At 30.7% G+C, this 18901-nt stretch overlaps 1 protein-coding gene and 1 pseudogene across 1 annotated transcript in view; both read left to right on the plus strand.

The window, feature by feature from the left end:
• RIMS2 (regulating synaptic membrane exocytosis 2) overlaps window positions 1-18901 on the plus strand; it is a 579688-nt gene that overhangs the window by 380270 nt on the left and 180517 nt on the right. The window contains exons 20-22 of the mRNA XM_011373284.2: window positions 6628-6807; window positions 7714-7823; window positions 8616-8648. Coding sequence (XP_011371586.2) covers window positions 6628-6807; window positions 7714-7823; window positions 8616-8648 — 323 coding nt within the window. The remainder of the gene's footprint in view (window positions 1-6627; window positions 6808-7713; window positions 7824-8615; window positions 8649-18901) is intronic.
• Window positions 12651-12769, plus strand: LOC111747437 (annotated as a pseudogene).

Here is an 18901-nt window from a genome sequence, read left to right on the forward strand (position 1 = left end):
GAATCAAGAAAGCTCAATTCAAGTTCCAGCTCAGAAAATATCTAATTGTATGACTTTGTCCAAGTTTATGTGAACTATAGTTTGCTTATTTCTAAATGAAAGAGATTGGTTTATATGACTTCTGAGATTCCTTTTAACCCTAACATTTTCTTTCTATAATTTTGTATGTTGTCTATATTCTAATGCTGTATATTATATATTTTATACATTGAGATTTATAATATTTGTCATCCATACCTTTTTCTCTGCTTCTACTTCTCTTTACTACAAGTCAGACTTTTCCTTCTCTAATTAATCCTATATACTACTACTGAATTAATCTTCCTTATTTATTACTTAAAAATTACCTTTGTTCAGAAATTTTTAGTCACTCTAATTGAAAAATAAATGGATTTAATTTTCATTTAATTAAATAAAATGTCTAAACCTCTTAACCAGGCATTTAAGATCTCTATACAATGACTCCAAGCTAATTTTCTAACTAACATTTTGCCATATCCTGTTTTCTGTTATTTCTAGCATGTCCATTTGACTTTCTCCCCTTCCAGTCAGATTTATTGAACATAAAAATTTTTATACAAAGTGACTTAGACATGCTGCTTCAAAACATGATCTTTCCTACTAATATTTTGATAAGTCAATCCACAAAGTATCAAAAAGAAGCTTACTCTAGAATTAATAGGAAAGTGCTCGATGCACATTAAAGAAATGGCCTACCTACTAGAACTTTAATAACTCTTTAAGATAATTACCATAGGTAAGATCAAGCCCCTATGTCAAACTGCTGGAGAACTGATACGAGAAATCAAGAGGCCATTTTGCACACTGCTACCGTGATGTCATCATGTTTCTGGATAATAATATTTCCGTTATCTGATTCTAGACACACCACAGGAATATCAGTGGAGTCAGAGGTTAGCTTAGCTGCTTTCTGGGCTAGAACAGATATCACCCCAGCATGCTCCTCTGACAGGATCCCACAGCAGCCCAGATCAAGTCCTTATGAATCTGTGCACAGGACATAAGACTCCAACAATGGACAGATTCTTCATTGTGTCCTCCAAGTGCTGCTTCAAAGTCATCTGCATCCTGCCCACTGTCCACTCCAGCCCAGGACCCCTCAGCACATTGTGTCTTCTCCACCACAGGCCTCCTATTTAAGTCTTTCTTATGATGACCACCTATCTGCTGAAATTTCTTCACTTTTCATGCATGTTGTCCATCTTTTGTACTATAGTCTTTAACATATCAATCATACTTATTTTAAATTCTCTATCTGATAGTTATAAACATCTGTGTCACTCTGAGTCCTATTCTGTGATTGCTTTTGCCTCTTGGCAGTGTGCCCTGTTTTTTCTTGCTTTTCGGTATTTTTTTAAATTGACTCTTAGGCATCATGTAATCAGTAGTGACTGGGGCAGATAGTATTTATGCTTGAAAATGTACACACCTCTTATTTGTGTGTGTGTGTGTGTGTGTGTGTGTGCGCGCGCGCGCGCGGTTTGCAGAGGTTAATCTTCAGACTGCTACCTCTGACTATGTGATTTGGACTGATGATGAAATGACAGTTAAGGGCAGCAGGCAGCAGTGTATGTGAGGAATTTGCATTACCCCCATTCCACTATCCATGTAAAACTAATAAACCAAAAGGAAAGCTAAGTAAATTGTTCAAAGTTGATCAGTAAAACTGTTGAACATAGCACTCAGACATTCTAGGATGACAACCTGCCTCATCACGTTTACTCATATAATACAATATCAATGCATAATTAGGTCCTTAAGAGATACATCTTTAAAATGTTTGTTATTTTAGGGAATCTTTGAAGACCTGGGAAAGGAAAACATAGGGCCAATACCTTGATGGAATAAATTGAATTTCTTACAATGACAAAACATTATTAAACTTTAACATCCACTAAAAATGGGAATATTTTTATTTAGTAAAATAGAAATCTTATAGATAAAAGGTGGTAATTATATTATGGCTCAGGATTTTGAAAATATATTTTAAAGATGTATTAGCTTACTGCATGTTAATTGTTGCTGGGTAAATAATCCTGCTTATTTGTTGTGATTTTGTTTATGTTATTTTTTGAAGTAAAATTAAATAAAAATAAAAATTATAAATATTTGATAAAATACTATTCTCAAGACATTTACATCTTATATGTTTCTGCGTGTGCATAGTTAATACTACATCTGTATTGTTCAGTATTGTATTTGTCCTTAATTTTCTTGAGGAAATTGAGATACTTAATCATTTCTTCTTGCTGTTTTCAATAATGACTATTTTTAAAAAAATACCTCTCTAGATATGAGAACACTTCTCTTTTTGATGATAAAGTAGGCTTATGGGTAATAGTAATATATTTTTCTACAACTGTCTGTTTTTTCTCATGAGTATATGTTTTATTACCATTTTCACATTTTAGATTGTTACTAACGACTGACTCGAGATATTGCTGTTATTTTTTAATAAGCTCATTTACTTTTAATAATCATACAGAATTTATGTTTAACTGAACAGAAATGTTCTGTAGAAAAATGCTGTCATTCTCAAGGATAAATTGATCTATCTTCCACCCAAATAATAAAATGTTTTCATTTGTACACAAAATTTATTTACCATGATTTGTTTGCTGAGTATTTTGTGTCTTGCAATTCTCTTAACTTTGGAAGCAGTGCTAAACTAATATAAACTAGAGTTTTAAAAAAGTTAAATTTGTACTATTTACATTATGAAAATTATAGTCTATAATATAATTAAATTATTAAGTTATACAAATGTGTTATATTAATTACCCTAAAATATCTCATTTAAATTTTTATTTTATTTTATATTTATTTCTTCTATTATGTAGCTAATGCTCAGACATTCTCTTTATATCAAGATATTTTATCAAAAGTGTAATGTTTCTGCTGTTAATCACCTTACTGTATATTACACAGTATGGATATAGGAAGGCATTTTTTGCCCCAAACTTTAGATTATACTTACTGTCCTTCAGATATATGTCCAATTTTTTTTTAATTTAAGATGTCAGCTTTAGAGAGAAATAATTTTTTATGAAAAGAAAAAATAATAGCTAATTCCTAAACAGCTTTACTTTTTACAGGTGTATTTTTCAAGAAAACCTATTACATTTACTTATGACATTTTTACGATATAAACATGAAAAAAAGACTGATTTAGCAAGGTCTGAGTTATATTCTAGGACAATTTTTATCGACATATCCAAATATTACATTGAAACTGCATTGTGCTGGGGTTTCCTTTTTTTTAGTATTTGTAGTATTATGTCATATCTAGGGAGATATTCTACATTGAGCTTATGTTGATCTGGAGTTGTATCATTGTGATGGCTGTATATAAATGGTTTTAGAAAAGAATGCACGTTGGTCTCTTCTTCCCTGTTATACTGCATAACTTCCTTCTACTTTGAGAATAAGTTAAATAAGTAGCAAAAAATGATGAAATAAGCAGGAAGCTGGGCCACATACTTGGAAAATTTTAAAAAATTTTAAGAGCAACTATACTGAGAGGAAATATGACTCAAAATGGACTTCACTAGATGATTATAAAAATATTTTCCCCTTAGAAATCTTCATCTAAAAATCTGCACATGCTCTCGTGTTTTTAAAGCTGGGTGTTACAATAGTGTCAGTCAGCATGAATTAGCTGTTTGTGCAGAGTCTGCTCAACTGCACAGCTCCAAATGCTTGCTGTTGGAATTAGCGGCCACTAAATAGGGCGTAGCAATAATCTGTATCCATCCATGTAAATGACATATAAAAAAAGAAATATTTTAAACGTGTATTAGAAAGTATAAACTACTTATCGAAAACAGAACTATGACATATATTAAACCACTTTTTAAAAGACAAATTATTTACCTAAAAAAAAGTAAATTTATTTTTTTTATAGGTGAGTGGTTCCTAACCACTTAAATGGCTAACGCTTTGTCAGTCTTGTACAACCTATGACCATCCTTTCTGATAATGTTTTGAAATGCACAAAGTAAAAGAAATAAGTAGGGTTACTCAGGAAACTACTTATATTGAAATACAGACCCCAAGTTAAGAACCCTAGATGGGAACTTAAATGTTTTATGCCTTGCAAATGATTATCAGTTATTTCTCATATCACAGTTGCTACTATTCAAAACTAATTATAAGTCTTCATCTTAAAATTAGAATTCACTGAGAATTTAGGTGGAAGTTGTCAAGTTTTGTATCTCAGTCCCTTAAATACCTGCTGTGAGACTGGGCATTATATATGAGACTTAGGCTTTGTTGCTTTTCGTTTTCTCAGCAATTATCTTAATTCTTATCCAGTAAGACCTATTCTTAACCAACTGTAGGAGCAGGAGCTATCTTGACCTTCTATTGTGTTATCAAAATTTTAAATATGGTAATTTTCGATTTCCCTTAAACGTCATGGAGCATTTCACGAAATTTCTACCTTCTTCTGTTCTTTTTATGTTTTACTTATCAACAGGTATTTCATTTCACACTATAGAAATCATATAATTTATATTTATGATAAGGAGAGAAAATATAAATAAAATTTAAAAGAGACTATAGTCGTCAAACAACTTGGTCACTAAAGAGTTATAATTTTAAAAGGATATTTTCTAAGGAGTGACCTGTTTGCTTTATAAATAATGGCATCCTTATCAGGGCATAAAATATAGCAACACATTTAAATAATTCTCTGGATTTCACTCACAATTATGTATTTCAGTTATTAATAATATAGTGTCAAAGAAGTGAAAGTGCATATTCTAACATTTCCTTTTACACTTGGAAAAATTGCTTGATGGAATCACAATAAATCTAAATTTGCATAAGTAAATGAAATATATTAGCCTACTTTTCTGTTTGGGTAATCATAGATATTGCACAGAGTTTTGTTCCTACATATTAGATAATGAGATAAGTTTATTATTAACTTAGGATAATAAGAATTCTGAAAATAATGTAAATATTGATACTCTCTCAAAAGTAGGTTTTGAGAAATCTAAAATATGTACATCCCTTTAATTCTGGTTATTTATTGTGATGCAGATATACAAAGATAGGTACATTAAGAATCTTTAACAAATTATTGAGCATTTTTATTTCTAAAGAGAAGTGTTTTCTCTAAAATAGTTTTTCAGGAACAAAAATACAATTATGATGTTTTAAACTATCAGGTTGGCTTCTTTTCCCTCTGACAATTAATTGAATATTGTATATGTATTTACATTTAAGTTTAGCTTTTGACATATTCTGAATACACTTATATAAACATACTGAAATTATCTTAAAAATCAGTCATATTATGGTACATGAACTTAAAAATATTTAAAAATTATTTGACTTATATGCTACCCTATGAATTTAAAAGTGTAAGATAATCACAAGATATGTTGTAGAATAAACTTAGTATTCACTTCCTAAAGTCATTTAATCTAATGTCTACTGGTCCAAAATTGTATGCCATATAATTAATTACATATGGTAAATTGTGTCCTTTCTCTTCTTATTTTTCTTTAATTGCTGCATTTTTTATTATCAAAAATAAGATTGAGAGAATTTACAAGTCTTCCTTACAAGGTGGAAGTCCTTGATACATTAGTCTTGAGGAAGACTAATGCTTGCTTTACTGTATGTACTATATAAGCATTTCCATTTCTGTGATTACAACTTCATGGGGAGGTAATAGTTTGATTTGACGTAAACTTTGGAGTATGTATTACTTGGAGTTCTAGATAGAGTCAAAGCTAGTATTTTTAGGTTTGTCTCACATATGATGGGGTTGGTGTTAGAAGACATTTATTGACCACGTGTTGGGTGTTAAAAGCATTGTGCTAGACTCCAAGGATAAAAAAATATCAATAATGATAGATTACTTAAATTTAAGTGTTCTTCTTTCAACAAGGATTAGGATTAATATTGGTTTATTTGTGATCAAAGAGAGATATTGAACCATTATTATTTCAATCAGTTAATACCCATTCGGAATTGTATTGGTTGGCATCACTAAAGTGCATTGAGATAGATGGTATGGATTGGCTGATTAACCAGTTTTCTGTAGTGATTTTTCTTGTGGACCATCTTTATATATGGCTACAGACTGTAAAGTAGCACCATTTTCTTATAACATTTTGATTCTTCTATTTGATTCAGGTATATTAGTATATTATGATGGCGTTGAAACCTTTTATATCCTAGTTACTATAATAAACAGCCTTAGGGGTTTGAGCATAGTGGTCATATGGTTTTCTTTACCCTTTTTAAAATGGTAGGAAAAGTCATTGAATTCTTTTAAAATAAAATACTACACATATTTTACATGTTCAAATGGGAATTCACTTTGGAAAGCAGGCATTTCTGTTTGTCATTGGTTATAACTGAGCAACTCCTGTTATCTTCACTGGGAATTGCTATTAAAGGTAAATTTTGGTTCCTTAGAAATTTTTCAAGTTTAGTGAAAATTTGCTCAGAATATGTTGGGGAAGAGAAATTCTTTACATACTCAGTAATTTTAAACAGTTACCTTTTCAAAACCAGTTTGATGCATCATAACCAAATAGCAGAAGGGCACTGAAGATCAACTGAGCTGCTTTTTGACTAACGTTGCAGGGATTGTGAAGCAGCAGATAGACAGCCATATCACAGATCCAGATCAGCAGAACAGCGGCCTCTCCTAGAGCGGACCACCACCCGCTCCAGATCCACTGAACGTCCTGATACAAACCTCATGAGGTCGATGCCTTCATTAATGACTGGAAGATCTGCCCCTCCTTCACCTGCCTTATCGAGGTGAAAGATAAATCAATCAGACTAACTCCCCTTTGCCCCACCAGCACACCATTTTATTTTCCCAGCAGCTAAATGGTCTCTTTTATCATTCTTGGCTGATCACTAATCACAGTTGATACTAACCTTTTCAGTGTATGCACACTATTTATATCCAGTGGATATAATAGTGTGTGGCTACCATTGTAATTTGTTTATTAACTGTCCTGACTGCATTTGTTTTGTGATTTCTCATTTATCAGGAGTCCTGGGTAAATCCCCACATAATGCACCTCATAACGATCATGTTCTTCTCCTACAGAATGAGAAATTGTTTGTGTTCATTAGACATCACTTTTGGAATAATCATCATAACAACAATAAATAAAACTAGACTTTTAGTTTCTTTCTATCAATGCTAATATCTTGTATTGACCAATATCTTCCTTAGCTTAATTTTGAATTTTTTAGGATTTTATTTGTAGTTTCATCAGATATTTTCCAATAAAGGGATATCTAATAGAAGCCTGAGTAAAACTCTCTTTAGATCAAGGGAGAGAGGTGAGAATTAAGAGCTTGAAGTCTGGTAGAAAGAAAATAAAACATTATCTTTTATTTTTCGAGCTGCAGAATTATCCTCTTGCTTTCATATGTGTAGGATATTAATTTACATTAATAATTCCATGGATTGTACTGTAGGATTTTCTGTGCATGTATCTGTGTATGTATGCATATTACACAAAAGAATAAACATCTTTGGCTATTTAGATAATTATTTAAATATCCATATTGTGTCCTACTTTCTTAACCTTTTAATCAGCAGCTAAACCTCTTTTAAAATTGCATTTATACAGCTATCCTATGAACCCAATGTACTAAAAGTATTTAACTCATTCTATCGAAAATGAATATTAATGGTGTATCTTGTAGGTCTCATCCTCGTACTGGGTCTGTCCAAACAAGCCCATCAAGTACACCAGTGGCAGGACGAAGGGGCCGACAACTTCCACAGCTTCCGCCAAAGGGAACATTGGAGAGAAGTAAGTTTTATTTCTAACCATGTCATATAGGAAATACGCAAGGAAGCTAAGGTGAATCAAGATTTTTACTCCTTTGTGTTAGTTTTCTTCTTTCATTAATTGAATGCCTTAGCTGCATTTGCTAATTGTTAAATATTATGTATTTTGCACTTAAAATTTGTAATATATGAAGATAAAATAACCTACCATTATTGCTCTTGCACATTTTTAAAATTTGAATTAATGCATTTTGAAAAGTAAACTTAATGCTCTTAAATAAGCAGTTGGATGATATTTCTTCGCTACAACTAAGTTTATGTAATTGTCGATAGTTACATAAAGTTTATTAGTAACTAGCCAAATCAATTTTCACACACTGCAAAGGACTGGTTAGCTGATGCACAACAATGGTGATCCTTCTCAAAACTGGAGTACCAGAAAAAGGTAATCATGAATATACAAAGAAAGATGCATGTTGTACTGATATTTTTAATATTTTCAAATTTTTGCATAAGAAGCATTATTTGCTTATACACAGATGAACATAATCTCCAAACATCTATAAATAAATTCTTAGATAAAGGACCTCTAAAAGCATGGGATGATAGAATATAATAATTTTTAACATCATTTTTTAAATGGTCCCTATATATAGTAACTGGATGTGCTGTGTCAAAAAAAAAATTTCTTAAATCGCCATTTAACTTTTCTTTAAAAGATGATGCATTCTGTGCCTTTGGAAATTTCTGTTGTTTTTAACCCCTGTGCTTTGGTTCCTTTTTTTTTGTTTTGTTTTTATTTTATTTTTCCTAGACAATGGAGTCAAGGAGATAGAACCTTATGAAGGTCTGTACATAAAGGAGGGTTTGTTTTGTGCTGACAGCCTTTTTGGGGGTTCTGTAAGCAAAAATAAACCCAACTGCAATTGATGTCCTCTATTGTATAGGTTTTTATATACACTAAAGTTATTTTGTTTTACGACTGTTTGTATTCTACTTTTGTTTTACTTGGAAATTATACCAAGGAGTTAAATTTCTTTGATTCAGTCAAGTAAGAATGCAAAGAGTTTAACTTCTTTAAATGACAAGATAAAATTTTCTCTTTTTAAAAAGTTTAATTTGCCTTTTAAACTAGTCTGTTTTGTGCAAGACTTCAAGCTAAGATATCAATTGCAGTCTGTGTTTATGTCTTTGAGGATGTACACCTAGTATAGTTATAGTTATCATCATATATTTTATTTTATATTTATGACCTTTTAATTATCAAATTTGGCTTTCTAGAAAAGAAAGTTGTCGAGTTAGATAGTGATTATGGTCTGTATTTCCTACATCATTTTTCATGTTGTAGCAAGCCTGCTTACAGTATATCAGAGTTAAATATGTACAGATTTATTGTCATAGTACTTTATGACTCAAGAAAAAATATTGAGTTGTGATATATGGAGTGGCATACATTTACTAAGACAATAAACGTTCCTCTACTAATTATAGAATTCTGAAATTGACTTCGCAACTTTAAAGAATTGTTAATTTTTCTATTTACTGAATAATCTCCAGCATGTAGAATAATTCCTGGCACATTATAAACCCTCAATAAATATTTGTTGAATGAATGCATGAAATATTTATTTAAAAACTGAAAAGCAACTTCAAATAGTGTATAAAGTACCATTAAAATAATCTTGTCATTCTATACATATTTATGTTAAAATTCATATTCTATAACCGTTTGTAACACATTTTCAACCGCATTACAATTGGACAGCAGTACTTTTATTGCTTTGTATAACATAGAACAAGTTTTGTTCTTATTAGTTATAGCTGAATGATTTACCAACTTCTATTCTGTGGTCCTTTCTATTTACTGTGTACCATGATTTTAAAAACCCAGTGCTGTTGTGTCTAATGGTCTGTTATGCTACCTGATAAAAAGATTTCAGCAGCATTTCTATATTATTCTTAATTATTTGCATAATAATGGAGTATGTAATTTTAAAAGTACTTTCCATTAGGAAAGTTTATGTCACAAAATTTAAAATTTAATTTTAATACTTTTTACAGCAATATCTATTGAGATTTGAGTAGTCCATTCTTCGTAATACTAAATATACCAGAAAACCAACATAGAGCCGATACTGAAAAGACAGGGTTGAGGAAATTTTTAATGGGCTTGTCAACAAATATTCTATATACTGTTTTTTGCCTGATAGAATTAATTAAAATCACAGTTTTCCTTTAATGTTCTCTTTGTGACTTTTCCATTTTTATAAATAAAAGAGAGGAGAGCCAAAATCTCCCTTATCTTTTCCAGTATGAAATAAAAAGATTTTTTTGGTTTTTGTTTTGTTTTGCTTATAAGTACAAATGATGTTAATAGTGTTTTTATAAATGTTGATAGTGAAGACTTCAGTAGATACATGATTGTGTAGTTTTCTTTAGCTTTAAAGTAGATATGTAATATCTTTTAGAAGTCTTCAACTTCTAGCGAAGTTAAAGGAACATAATCCAAAAATAGACTGTTAATCGATGGGCTAAATCAAATTATGTTTGGATTATCTCTAAAGAGTTGTCAGAGGTTGTAACTTAATGGTATTATTTTGAAATAAAAGTAATGACATGTTTATTTTCTGATCCTGTTCAACAGCTAAAAACTGAGCAACTCCTAACTAATTTAATTCTTTTGATTTGGGTTATGTTATATTTTTGTCTGTTAATTAAATTAGTTTAAAACCTTATACATGTTGGTCTTTACAGTGGTACAACATTAGTCATCTTCTCTTTGTCTGAGAACCAGAGAAAATAGGGGCAATATAATGAAAGTACAATATACTAAACAACTATAAGGCATTTAAAGAAAAATTTTTTTCTAACTTTGATGCATTGGCATTTTGTAAAAATAAATGAGGGTTTATAATATTGTTTTTGTTTCTCTAGAAGAAAAGATATGTAATATTTGTATAAGAATATACCAAATTTATAGACAAAGTATTTTGCCTACTTCATACAGTTATCGCATATCGTAAGTACTTAGAGGCCGAAGATCTTTTACAAATCAGAGTCATTGTAGAAGGAGACAGTATGATCATTTAGTACCAGTATACTTATTTGATTCCATAACATGTCAGAAACTTGTTCAAAATAATCTGTCTTTTTACAGTCACTTATATATCATAAATAATTTGAATATTTTTGTTTCATTTCACAAAAATTTAACAAATATACATATCTGGCCTTATTTATTTATTTATTTTTATTTTTACTTGTGCAAATACAGAAGTTAATGAAGAAACTGGGCATGTGGAAGAGCAGGGGGGAGAAAAGCAGGGTGACGAGGTCAAGGCAGGTCTGTCTGTTTGTCTAAAATAAATAATTGACTGTTTTGGAAGTATGGCTTTTCAATTTTATGTGAGACCTCAGGCTTTAAATTGATAAATGTACAAAAAAGAACAGATTGTTTTTTAGTACTAACTTTAAAATAAATTACCTAATTTTTCATGGAGAGGTATTATGTAAGGTGTCTAGGTAATATCTGAATATTTAATTTACCCATTTGAACATTTTTCCCAATGTTTAAATCAAACTAAATTGTAGATAATGCCTCTGACCACAATTTACACTGATCTTTTTACCCCAGGTTTACATTCAGTTCACTTATTTATTCAAAAATGTTTATTGAATACCTGCTAAAACACTGGTTTTTTTAACCATGTATTACAGTGAATAAAACTACACTGAAGTCCTAGCCTTTTCTCTCAAGAATTTCGATTTTGTAGAAGCGAATTACAAGTAAATATAGAGCAGAATATAAATGCCAAAATTTTGATTCTTAAACCTTTGAGACTACCATCATTTTACCCATAAATTTTTTTCTCCTAAAAGAAGAACGATGAACTATAGTTCCTTATTTCTTCATCTCAAGTCAGTATTGCTTTAATATTTATTGACCATCATTATTTCTCCCCAAAGAGTCCTCCTTCTAAATGGTTATGGAGACAACTTCATTTTGGTGTTTTTTTAAGTCCCTGTTATATTTAGATATCACAATTTTTGCCACTTTTTTGGTCAGAATATTTGTGAATTTTAAACCTTAAAATATTATATAAGCAATAAATATAGTTATATAATTCTTTGTCCAATTTTCACTATTTTTACTTGAAACTTAGAGTTGAATCCTAATCTAAGCTGTCAGCTTTAACATTTTTTAAAATTTCTTTGAACTATGCAGGATAACTTTAGATCTAATGTTATGGTTAACTCATCATTTTTTATTCATGACTACACTTTATGTGCCTTTTATTTTCTCCTTTACCATTGTTAAAGCAGTGGCATTATGTAAGTTGTGCATGCGACATACTTTCACAGATGCATTCTTTCAGTGGTGTTTGTAGTTTAAGACGGAGACCTCTTAAGCTACAGTTTCTAATTATCAGTAACTATTTTAAATGTTGTACAGATGAGAAAAATTATGAGAGTACATCTGATAATGAAAACAAAGGCAAGTAAAATACATATTTATATAAATGTATAACTCTCTATTTTGAATTTCTAGTATACTATTAGAATGTCACACATCTTCCATTTTCCTGAAAATGCTATAGGAATAACGTTTTTGTGGAATACTGTAAGAATGAATTTTATTTTAATTTAGCTGTACAATTAATGTTTTCCTATTGACCATTCCTGTATATCTCGGACTAGTCCATATGAATAGTGAAAGGCTTTCACACAGTTCACGAATAAGCTTCCAAAGTAAAGTCATCTTTTAGGATATTGTTAGTTTGATGATTTCAGCAGTAGTTAAGATCACTTTTTTTTTTCAAACTTCATTAAGATAAAGAAGCCCATTTGCACATATGGCTATGTCACCCTGAACATGCCTGATCCTGTCTGATCTCGGAAGCTAAGCAGGGTCGGGCCTGGTTAGTACTTGAATGGGAGACCACCTAGGAAGACGGGGTGCTATAGGCGTAAAAAAAAAAACCATTGCTTAACCAGTTTGTTGCTTATGTTTTATTCTCAAAATTAAGTTAGGGAATTACATCAGTTCTTAAATTAGCATAAAACATAAACTGTAATCATCCTGACTTTTTGACTTGGTATTCCTCATTTTATTTTTATTACTTTTCTTAGAAGATAGGAAAGATTTACTTTATTCTTGTTTTCATTAATGTGGGATGTCATATTTAGTGCATGAATTTGTTTCTCTAGTGTGTGATGTCATTTTTTGTGGTGTGCTGAGTTTTTATTTGGGTTCTTAATGACATTAATAATTAATCACTATTGTGTGTTTTTAATATTATAAAGACAATGAGGGAGAAACACCAACCCCACCTAATAATGGGAAAAAAGGCAAGTCCAATAGAAGTTAATAGTGCCTTTCTATATATCAGACATTCAGCATTGACATTTGTGATGCGCATGAATATGCTTTCTTAAATTAAATAAGCATGAATACAGGTACTAGTCCCAGTTTCAGTTATCTAATATTTAATGTGTCTGCTCTTTCTAAAATATATTTCTGAATATAAAATTTGCCTTTAAAATACTTATTATTGGATTCTGGTAAAATCTTATTCTATTGAAATGGATTATGGCATTAAAATCAGAAGTTTTGCTTTCTTGTTCATATTAAGGAGTAAGATTCTGAAGAAAAGAGTAATAGTCATGCATTTAGGAAAACACAACAGTTATTTTTCAATCCAGAAATTATAAAGTTAAACTTTTTAAAATATTTTAAAGTAGGAGATGAAATGAACTGTATGAGTTCTATATTAAATGAACATTTATAACAGTTATAGATTTTTTTCAGTTTTATATACATGAATTAATATATTGTGCAGGTGAGTAAAAAATAGATCATTAATTTTAATGCTAAATTTAGTTTTCCTATAACTATTGGGCATTTTAATTCTGTAAGTCACCACAACTAAGTTCTTTCAAAAACAGTAGGATGGTATGTTTTATAATAATTGATAATGAAATATAGCTACACATATTGATTTAGAATGTCACCATTTTAAAATGGTACATCAAGAAAAATCAACATTCTAAAATTTCTCTATATCATAATATTTTGCCCTTGTTATTGAGCCAAATTAAGAAATTAATAGTTTTATGCTTCAGTAATGTAGTCGAAATGTCCTTTAGTCTTAAATATATTTTCTTCCCTGTTTTCATCTTTTATAAATAATGTCTACAATGTTACATGTAAGATCTAATTAGCACTAAAATAATTTTATAATTATCTTATTGCGGAGTGTTAATTATTTGTTGACGCCCCTCAGTGTATAAAATTCTTAAAATAAGCTAGGATGTTATAAAAAGACAAAAATAATATGACAAAATAAAATTTAATTAATTATTATAAAATATGATTATTCTCTATAAAACAAAAATTTAAAGGAGTGCTTAACATATATTTACATATACATTACATTTTTATCTATTTACATTACATTTTTATCTATTTCTTGACCTCCATGATTTTTGCGTAGTAGCTATGAAAGGATTTGTTCATAGGAACTTAACTATATGTCAGTGATCCGAAAGAGTAAATATATCTTTTTAACTGTTATTAGGATGCAACAAGTTTTAAGAACATTTAATGCCATTTTGTATTTAAGTGCATTTAAATGTATCAAGACAGTATTTGCTTCAAACGAAGTCACTAAAATGGTTAATGATTTTAACTAATGAAGTACTCTCAGCATGTTTGTTTGGTTTTCTGACCTCTGTTGGCCCTGAATACTGTTAAATCTTTCACCTCTAGGCTATTCTGCTTTCTTGTATTTCCTTTGATTCTACATGTAAAGGTTCTACTGACAATGATTTTTAGGACTTCAGTTACTAGCACTCATTATTAATTTATTTTTTATCATTTATATAAAAATCCTTTCTACTGCAAAACATCACTGTTGTTATGTAGACCAATTCTGCATGTGATATATGTGGGCCTAAAAAGAAAATAATGAATCAAAATTTGAAAGATGAGATCTCTGTATATTTTACATAGGCTAACTCTTGTTTTTATTTAGTTTAATCTCTTGATCTATCTATAATTAAGATCTACCTATACTTAAGATATTGAGTATATCCTCTTACTGTTTTATTTTGGGAGATACAGATTTATTGTTTATTTTGAATCTCACAGTGAAGTTCATAAGATTCCAGAGGTTAAAGGGACATTACTATGTTCCTACTTCTACATTCAGAGTAGAAAAAAAGAAAAGAAAAGAAAAAGTGTCTGTGGATTCCAGCTATAACCATGTGTTAGAAATGCCTCGGCATTGGGTTAAATGGTGGACTTACCACCGTCCTCTCTTCTGATTTAAAATGCAAAGGGAAAGGTTCGAGGGAAACCATGGAGTATAGTGACTTTGTATACAAGTAAAGAAAGTACTTGAAACAGGAGAGAATTATCAGGAGTGTGAAGTGATCGCTAAATTTAATAAGTAGAAGAAAGTCATTGTGTTAACCTGTGTTAAGAGCAGTTTTGGTGGTGTCAGAGGAGATAAAAGGCTGATTACAGTACATTTAAAAGAAGAGGAAAGAAGCGAGACAGTGAGTATAGACACGTTTGAAAGAGTTTGGCTGTAAAAGGAAGAAAAGAAATAAAAATCTAGAGTTGAGGGGAGAGGTCAGGGGAACAGAATACATGAAGGAAACTTTGTGTTTATTCTTTGTCTTCTAAATTCAGATCTGCCAATTAACTATGTAGATCCATCTAGCCCCAAGCCATCTACCTATAGTTTACCAAGATGTCAATCAATGTTCTGTGGCTTAGCTCCTAGATTTAGAATCATGACTTTTAGGTTTGGAAGTAGCCTTATAAATCTTTTAATAAAACTGCTTTCCTTTACTGATAAAGAGCAGAATTCTAGAGAATAAATAACTTCCTCTAATCCACATCGTAGCAGATCTTGTCTTGACTCCAGTCTTACACATTCCTATACCATACCTCTTCAGATAAATGGCATTCCCGTTGCATGGGTTTCTACCATTGATATTATTTTAGATATTAGCTAATGATTTAGTTCAGTTCAACCATTACTTGGTATTTTCTATGTGTTGTACTAAGTTGAAATTGAGGATGAAATGATGAATAAGATATTCCCTGCTTTGGGTGAGCTCCCAAGGAAAAACAATGACATTGTAATAATAATAATAATAATAATAATAATAATAACAAATAAAACATAGCTGGTAAAATTATTTGATAGCATTTTATTTACATAAAGCATCTTAAGATTGTGATACATATTCAGGGTCAGCTTTATAAAGGAACAGGTTAATTTTGAGGGAGTCTGGGTAGGTTTTCAGCCCAAAGTATTTCTCCCAGGACTTTTTTTTCCCCCACTACTTTTTGTAGTGCTTTATATTTTGCTATTCTCTATTTTAATTATTTTAATATATAAAACTTGAAGCTTTCCAGAACACAAATATAAATATTCCTGAGGGGACTGACATGAGCTATTATCACATACACATTTTCATGATAAGCAAGTTAGAGCATGTGAGTGGAGAAAATGAGATGTGGGGAAAAGAATGCTAAAAAGTGTAGTAGAGCACAAGGTACCTTGGAAGGATGATAGCAGCAAACTCTGCCTTAAACTAGTCCCAAGTTTATTCTATATAATATTACTTTCTGTGTAGATATGCTGTAAGTTTACTTTTAAAAATAATTTGGTACATTTAGATTGCTTCGAGCAATACTTGTCACATCACAGTATAAGTGTTAGTCATCATTGCTATTTCTTAGTGATGTCTTGCTATAATTTTGTATCTTCAGCATATAATCTGAAAACTTTAAAGTCAAATTAGACTTTATTATCACTCTGAACCAATTATTCATTCCATATTGTTTAGTAGTTTTTAGGAAATTGGTATTCCTGATCAAATAGCTTGTATAAGAAACAATACAAAGGGGAACTAAATCAGATTGGATTGCAATATGTTATTGCATAATGTGCTAATACAATTGTACATGTTTTAGTGCATGTGTAAAAATCAGTATGAAAATACTTAGACTACTTTTCTCTAAGCCAGAGAACTGATTAAATTGTTAGGACTTTTAAAGTTTCGTAGTATCTAGAGAATTCCATTGGCGGTCAATGCTTGGGTCATAAACTCAGTTCTGCTCCTGAGTTTATGACCTCTGGCAAGGCTTTAAATTTCTCTGTACCTCAGTTTCCTCTTCCGTAAGTGAAGTGTCCCATAAGGACTTTAACACAACCTAGTGCTTTAGGAGATGTGGCTGATAATGTCTAAAGTCTCAAATAGTTTTGTTTCTAATTTAATATTTATGTTGTTAATGAGTCATTCACTGTTGGTATTATAGACTAAAGCCTATCACACTGCTTATTAAAAAGTCACGTCCTTAAGTTATTCAGTGAGACTGAAGGAAAAATATTTTGTTCCTTTGAGATTCAATATATATTTGCCTACATCATCTCAAATACAGATAACCTTACAAATAAGAAAGAAAGGAAGAGAGGAAGGAAGGCAGAGAGGAAGAAGAGGGGAAAAAACAGGTTAAAAGGAACCAAATATAGTAAAGTAATTTTGGTAGTCTTCATAATGGATGCTTGCTTCCGAATACTATTTAGGGTGGCAGAATGTGTACAGACTTTATTCTGCTGCCTTTCTATTCTCATGAATGCTTCTAGGGCAAGGAGAGTACCAGTGCTCATGTCTTAATTTACAAATTTAATTAGTATCCAGATAGGAATGGATTTTATAATGGCATTAGTAGATATTTCTTAAATACAGCATTCCCTGCCAACTTAAATGAATGACCATTTGGCCAAAATTAATCTAGAAGAGATTCAGGGTTCCTTCTAAAATAGCAAGGGATTTATCATATGTTTTTGATCATCCTTATCCAGATTGGTTGCCATTTGGGAATCCTAAATTGGATCTTTATCAGATTATTTACTAATTAGAAAATTAGGGTGTCAGCTACACTACAAAGTGTAGCTTTAATACTCCCAAAGCAAGAAGTTTGTTTCTTTGCAGTAGCTGTTTGATATTGGATGAGAATAGCGTCTTATTATTAGTAGCATTTATTTCAAGTCTGGGAAAGGGAAAACCTTATATTGTACTTAATACAGTCAATTCTAGCAGTATAAGTAATAAAAAATAGTAGTATGTCCAAAGTTACTTATATTTGGTGTTGCAATATAGCATATTTTTCATTTTTACAGTGATTTTATCTTGTTATATTTTGCTTAGCTTAATATTATAAAATGTTAGTCTTGCACTATTTATAGCCAAAGGGGTAGATAAGGTATCACATTAAATGTACATAGATAAGGTATGACATTAAATGTACATAGATAGCAACTGTCTACTTGACTTATAGTGTAGCAGTAGAAAAATGTAAATAAAAAAATGCAAATGTATACTTAAGTGTTTATGTATTCTACTATGAGATTAAAATTAAATGGTGACCAGTGAATCTTTTGATAGATGACGTACAAGGCCCTACATGATCTGTGCTCCCCACACTTCCCATTCCATTATTGCCTCTTTAACCTCATCTTTTACCTCTTTCCCCTTTGTTCACTTTGCTTTAGCCATAGAGACCTCCACGCTTTTTAGAACATTTCAGATATGCTCCCCACTCAGGGCATATGCAAGTGCTGTTTTTCTGCCTGTAATGCCCTCTCCCCAAATAAACATATGGCTAACTCCCTTACTTCCTTAAGTTCTTTACTCAAAATTTGCCTTCTTAGTGAGAGTTTCCATGACTACTCTGTTCAAACTTTCATCACACTCTGGACATTTTATTACTTTCTTACCTACTTCATATTTGTCTTCTTAACACTTACAAATATCTAAGTCACAAAATATTTTACTCACTTATCTTGTTTATAATCTGTTTCTCTCGCTAGAATATGAGAGCATGGATTTTGTCTATTTTGTTCGTTGTTATATCCCCAGTGCCTAGATATGCCTAGAGTATCATAGGTGCTAAATATATATTTTTTTGTTGAATAAATCTATATTATACCACACTACAAATAATTCTAAATAATCTTAGATAAACCAGGTAACTCATATTCAATGATAACAAACCGTTACTAATTTTTATTGAAATCA

Source organism: Pteropus vampyrus, unplaced genomic scaffold (genome assembly GCF_000151845.1).
Source record: "Pteropus vampyrus isolate Shadow unplaced genomic scaffold, Pvam_2.0 Scaffold222, whole genome shotgun sequence".
NCBI lineage: Eukaryota > Metazoa > Chordata > Mammalia > Chiroptera > Pteropodidae > Pteropus > Pteropus vampyrus.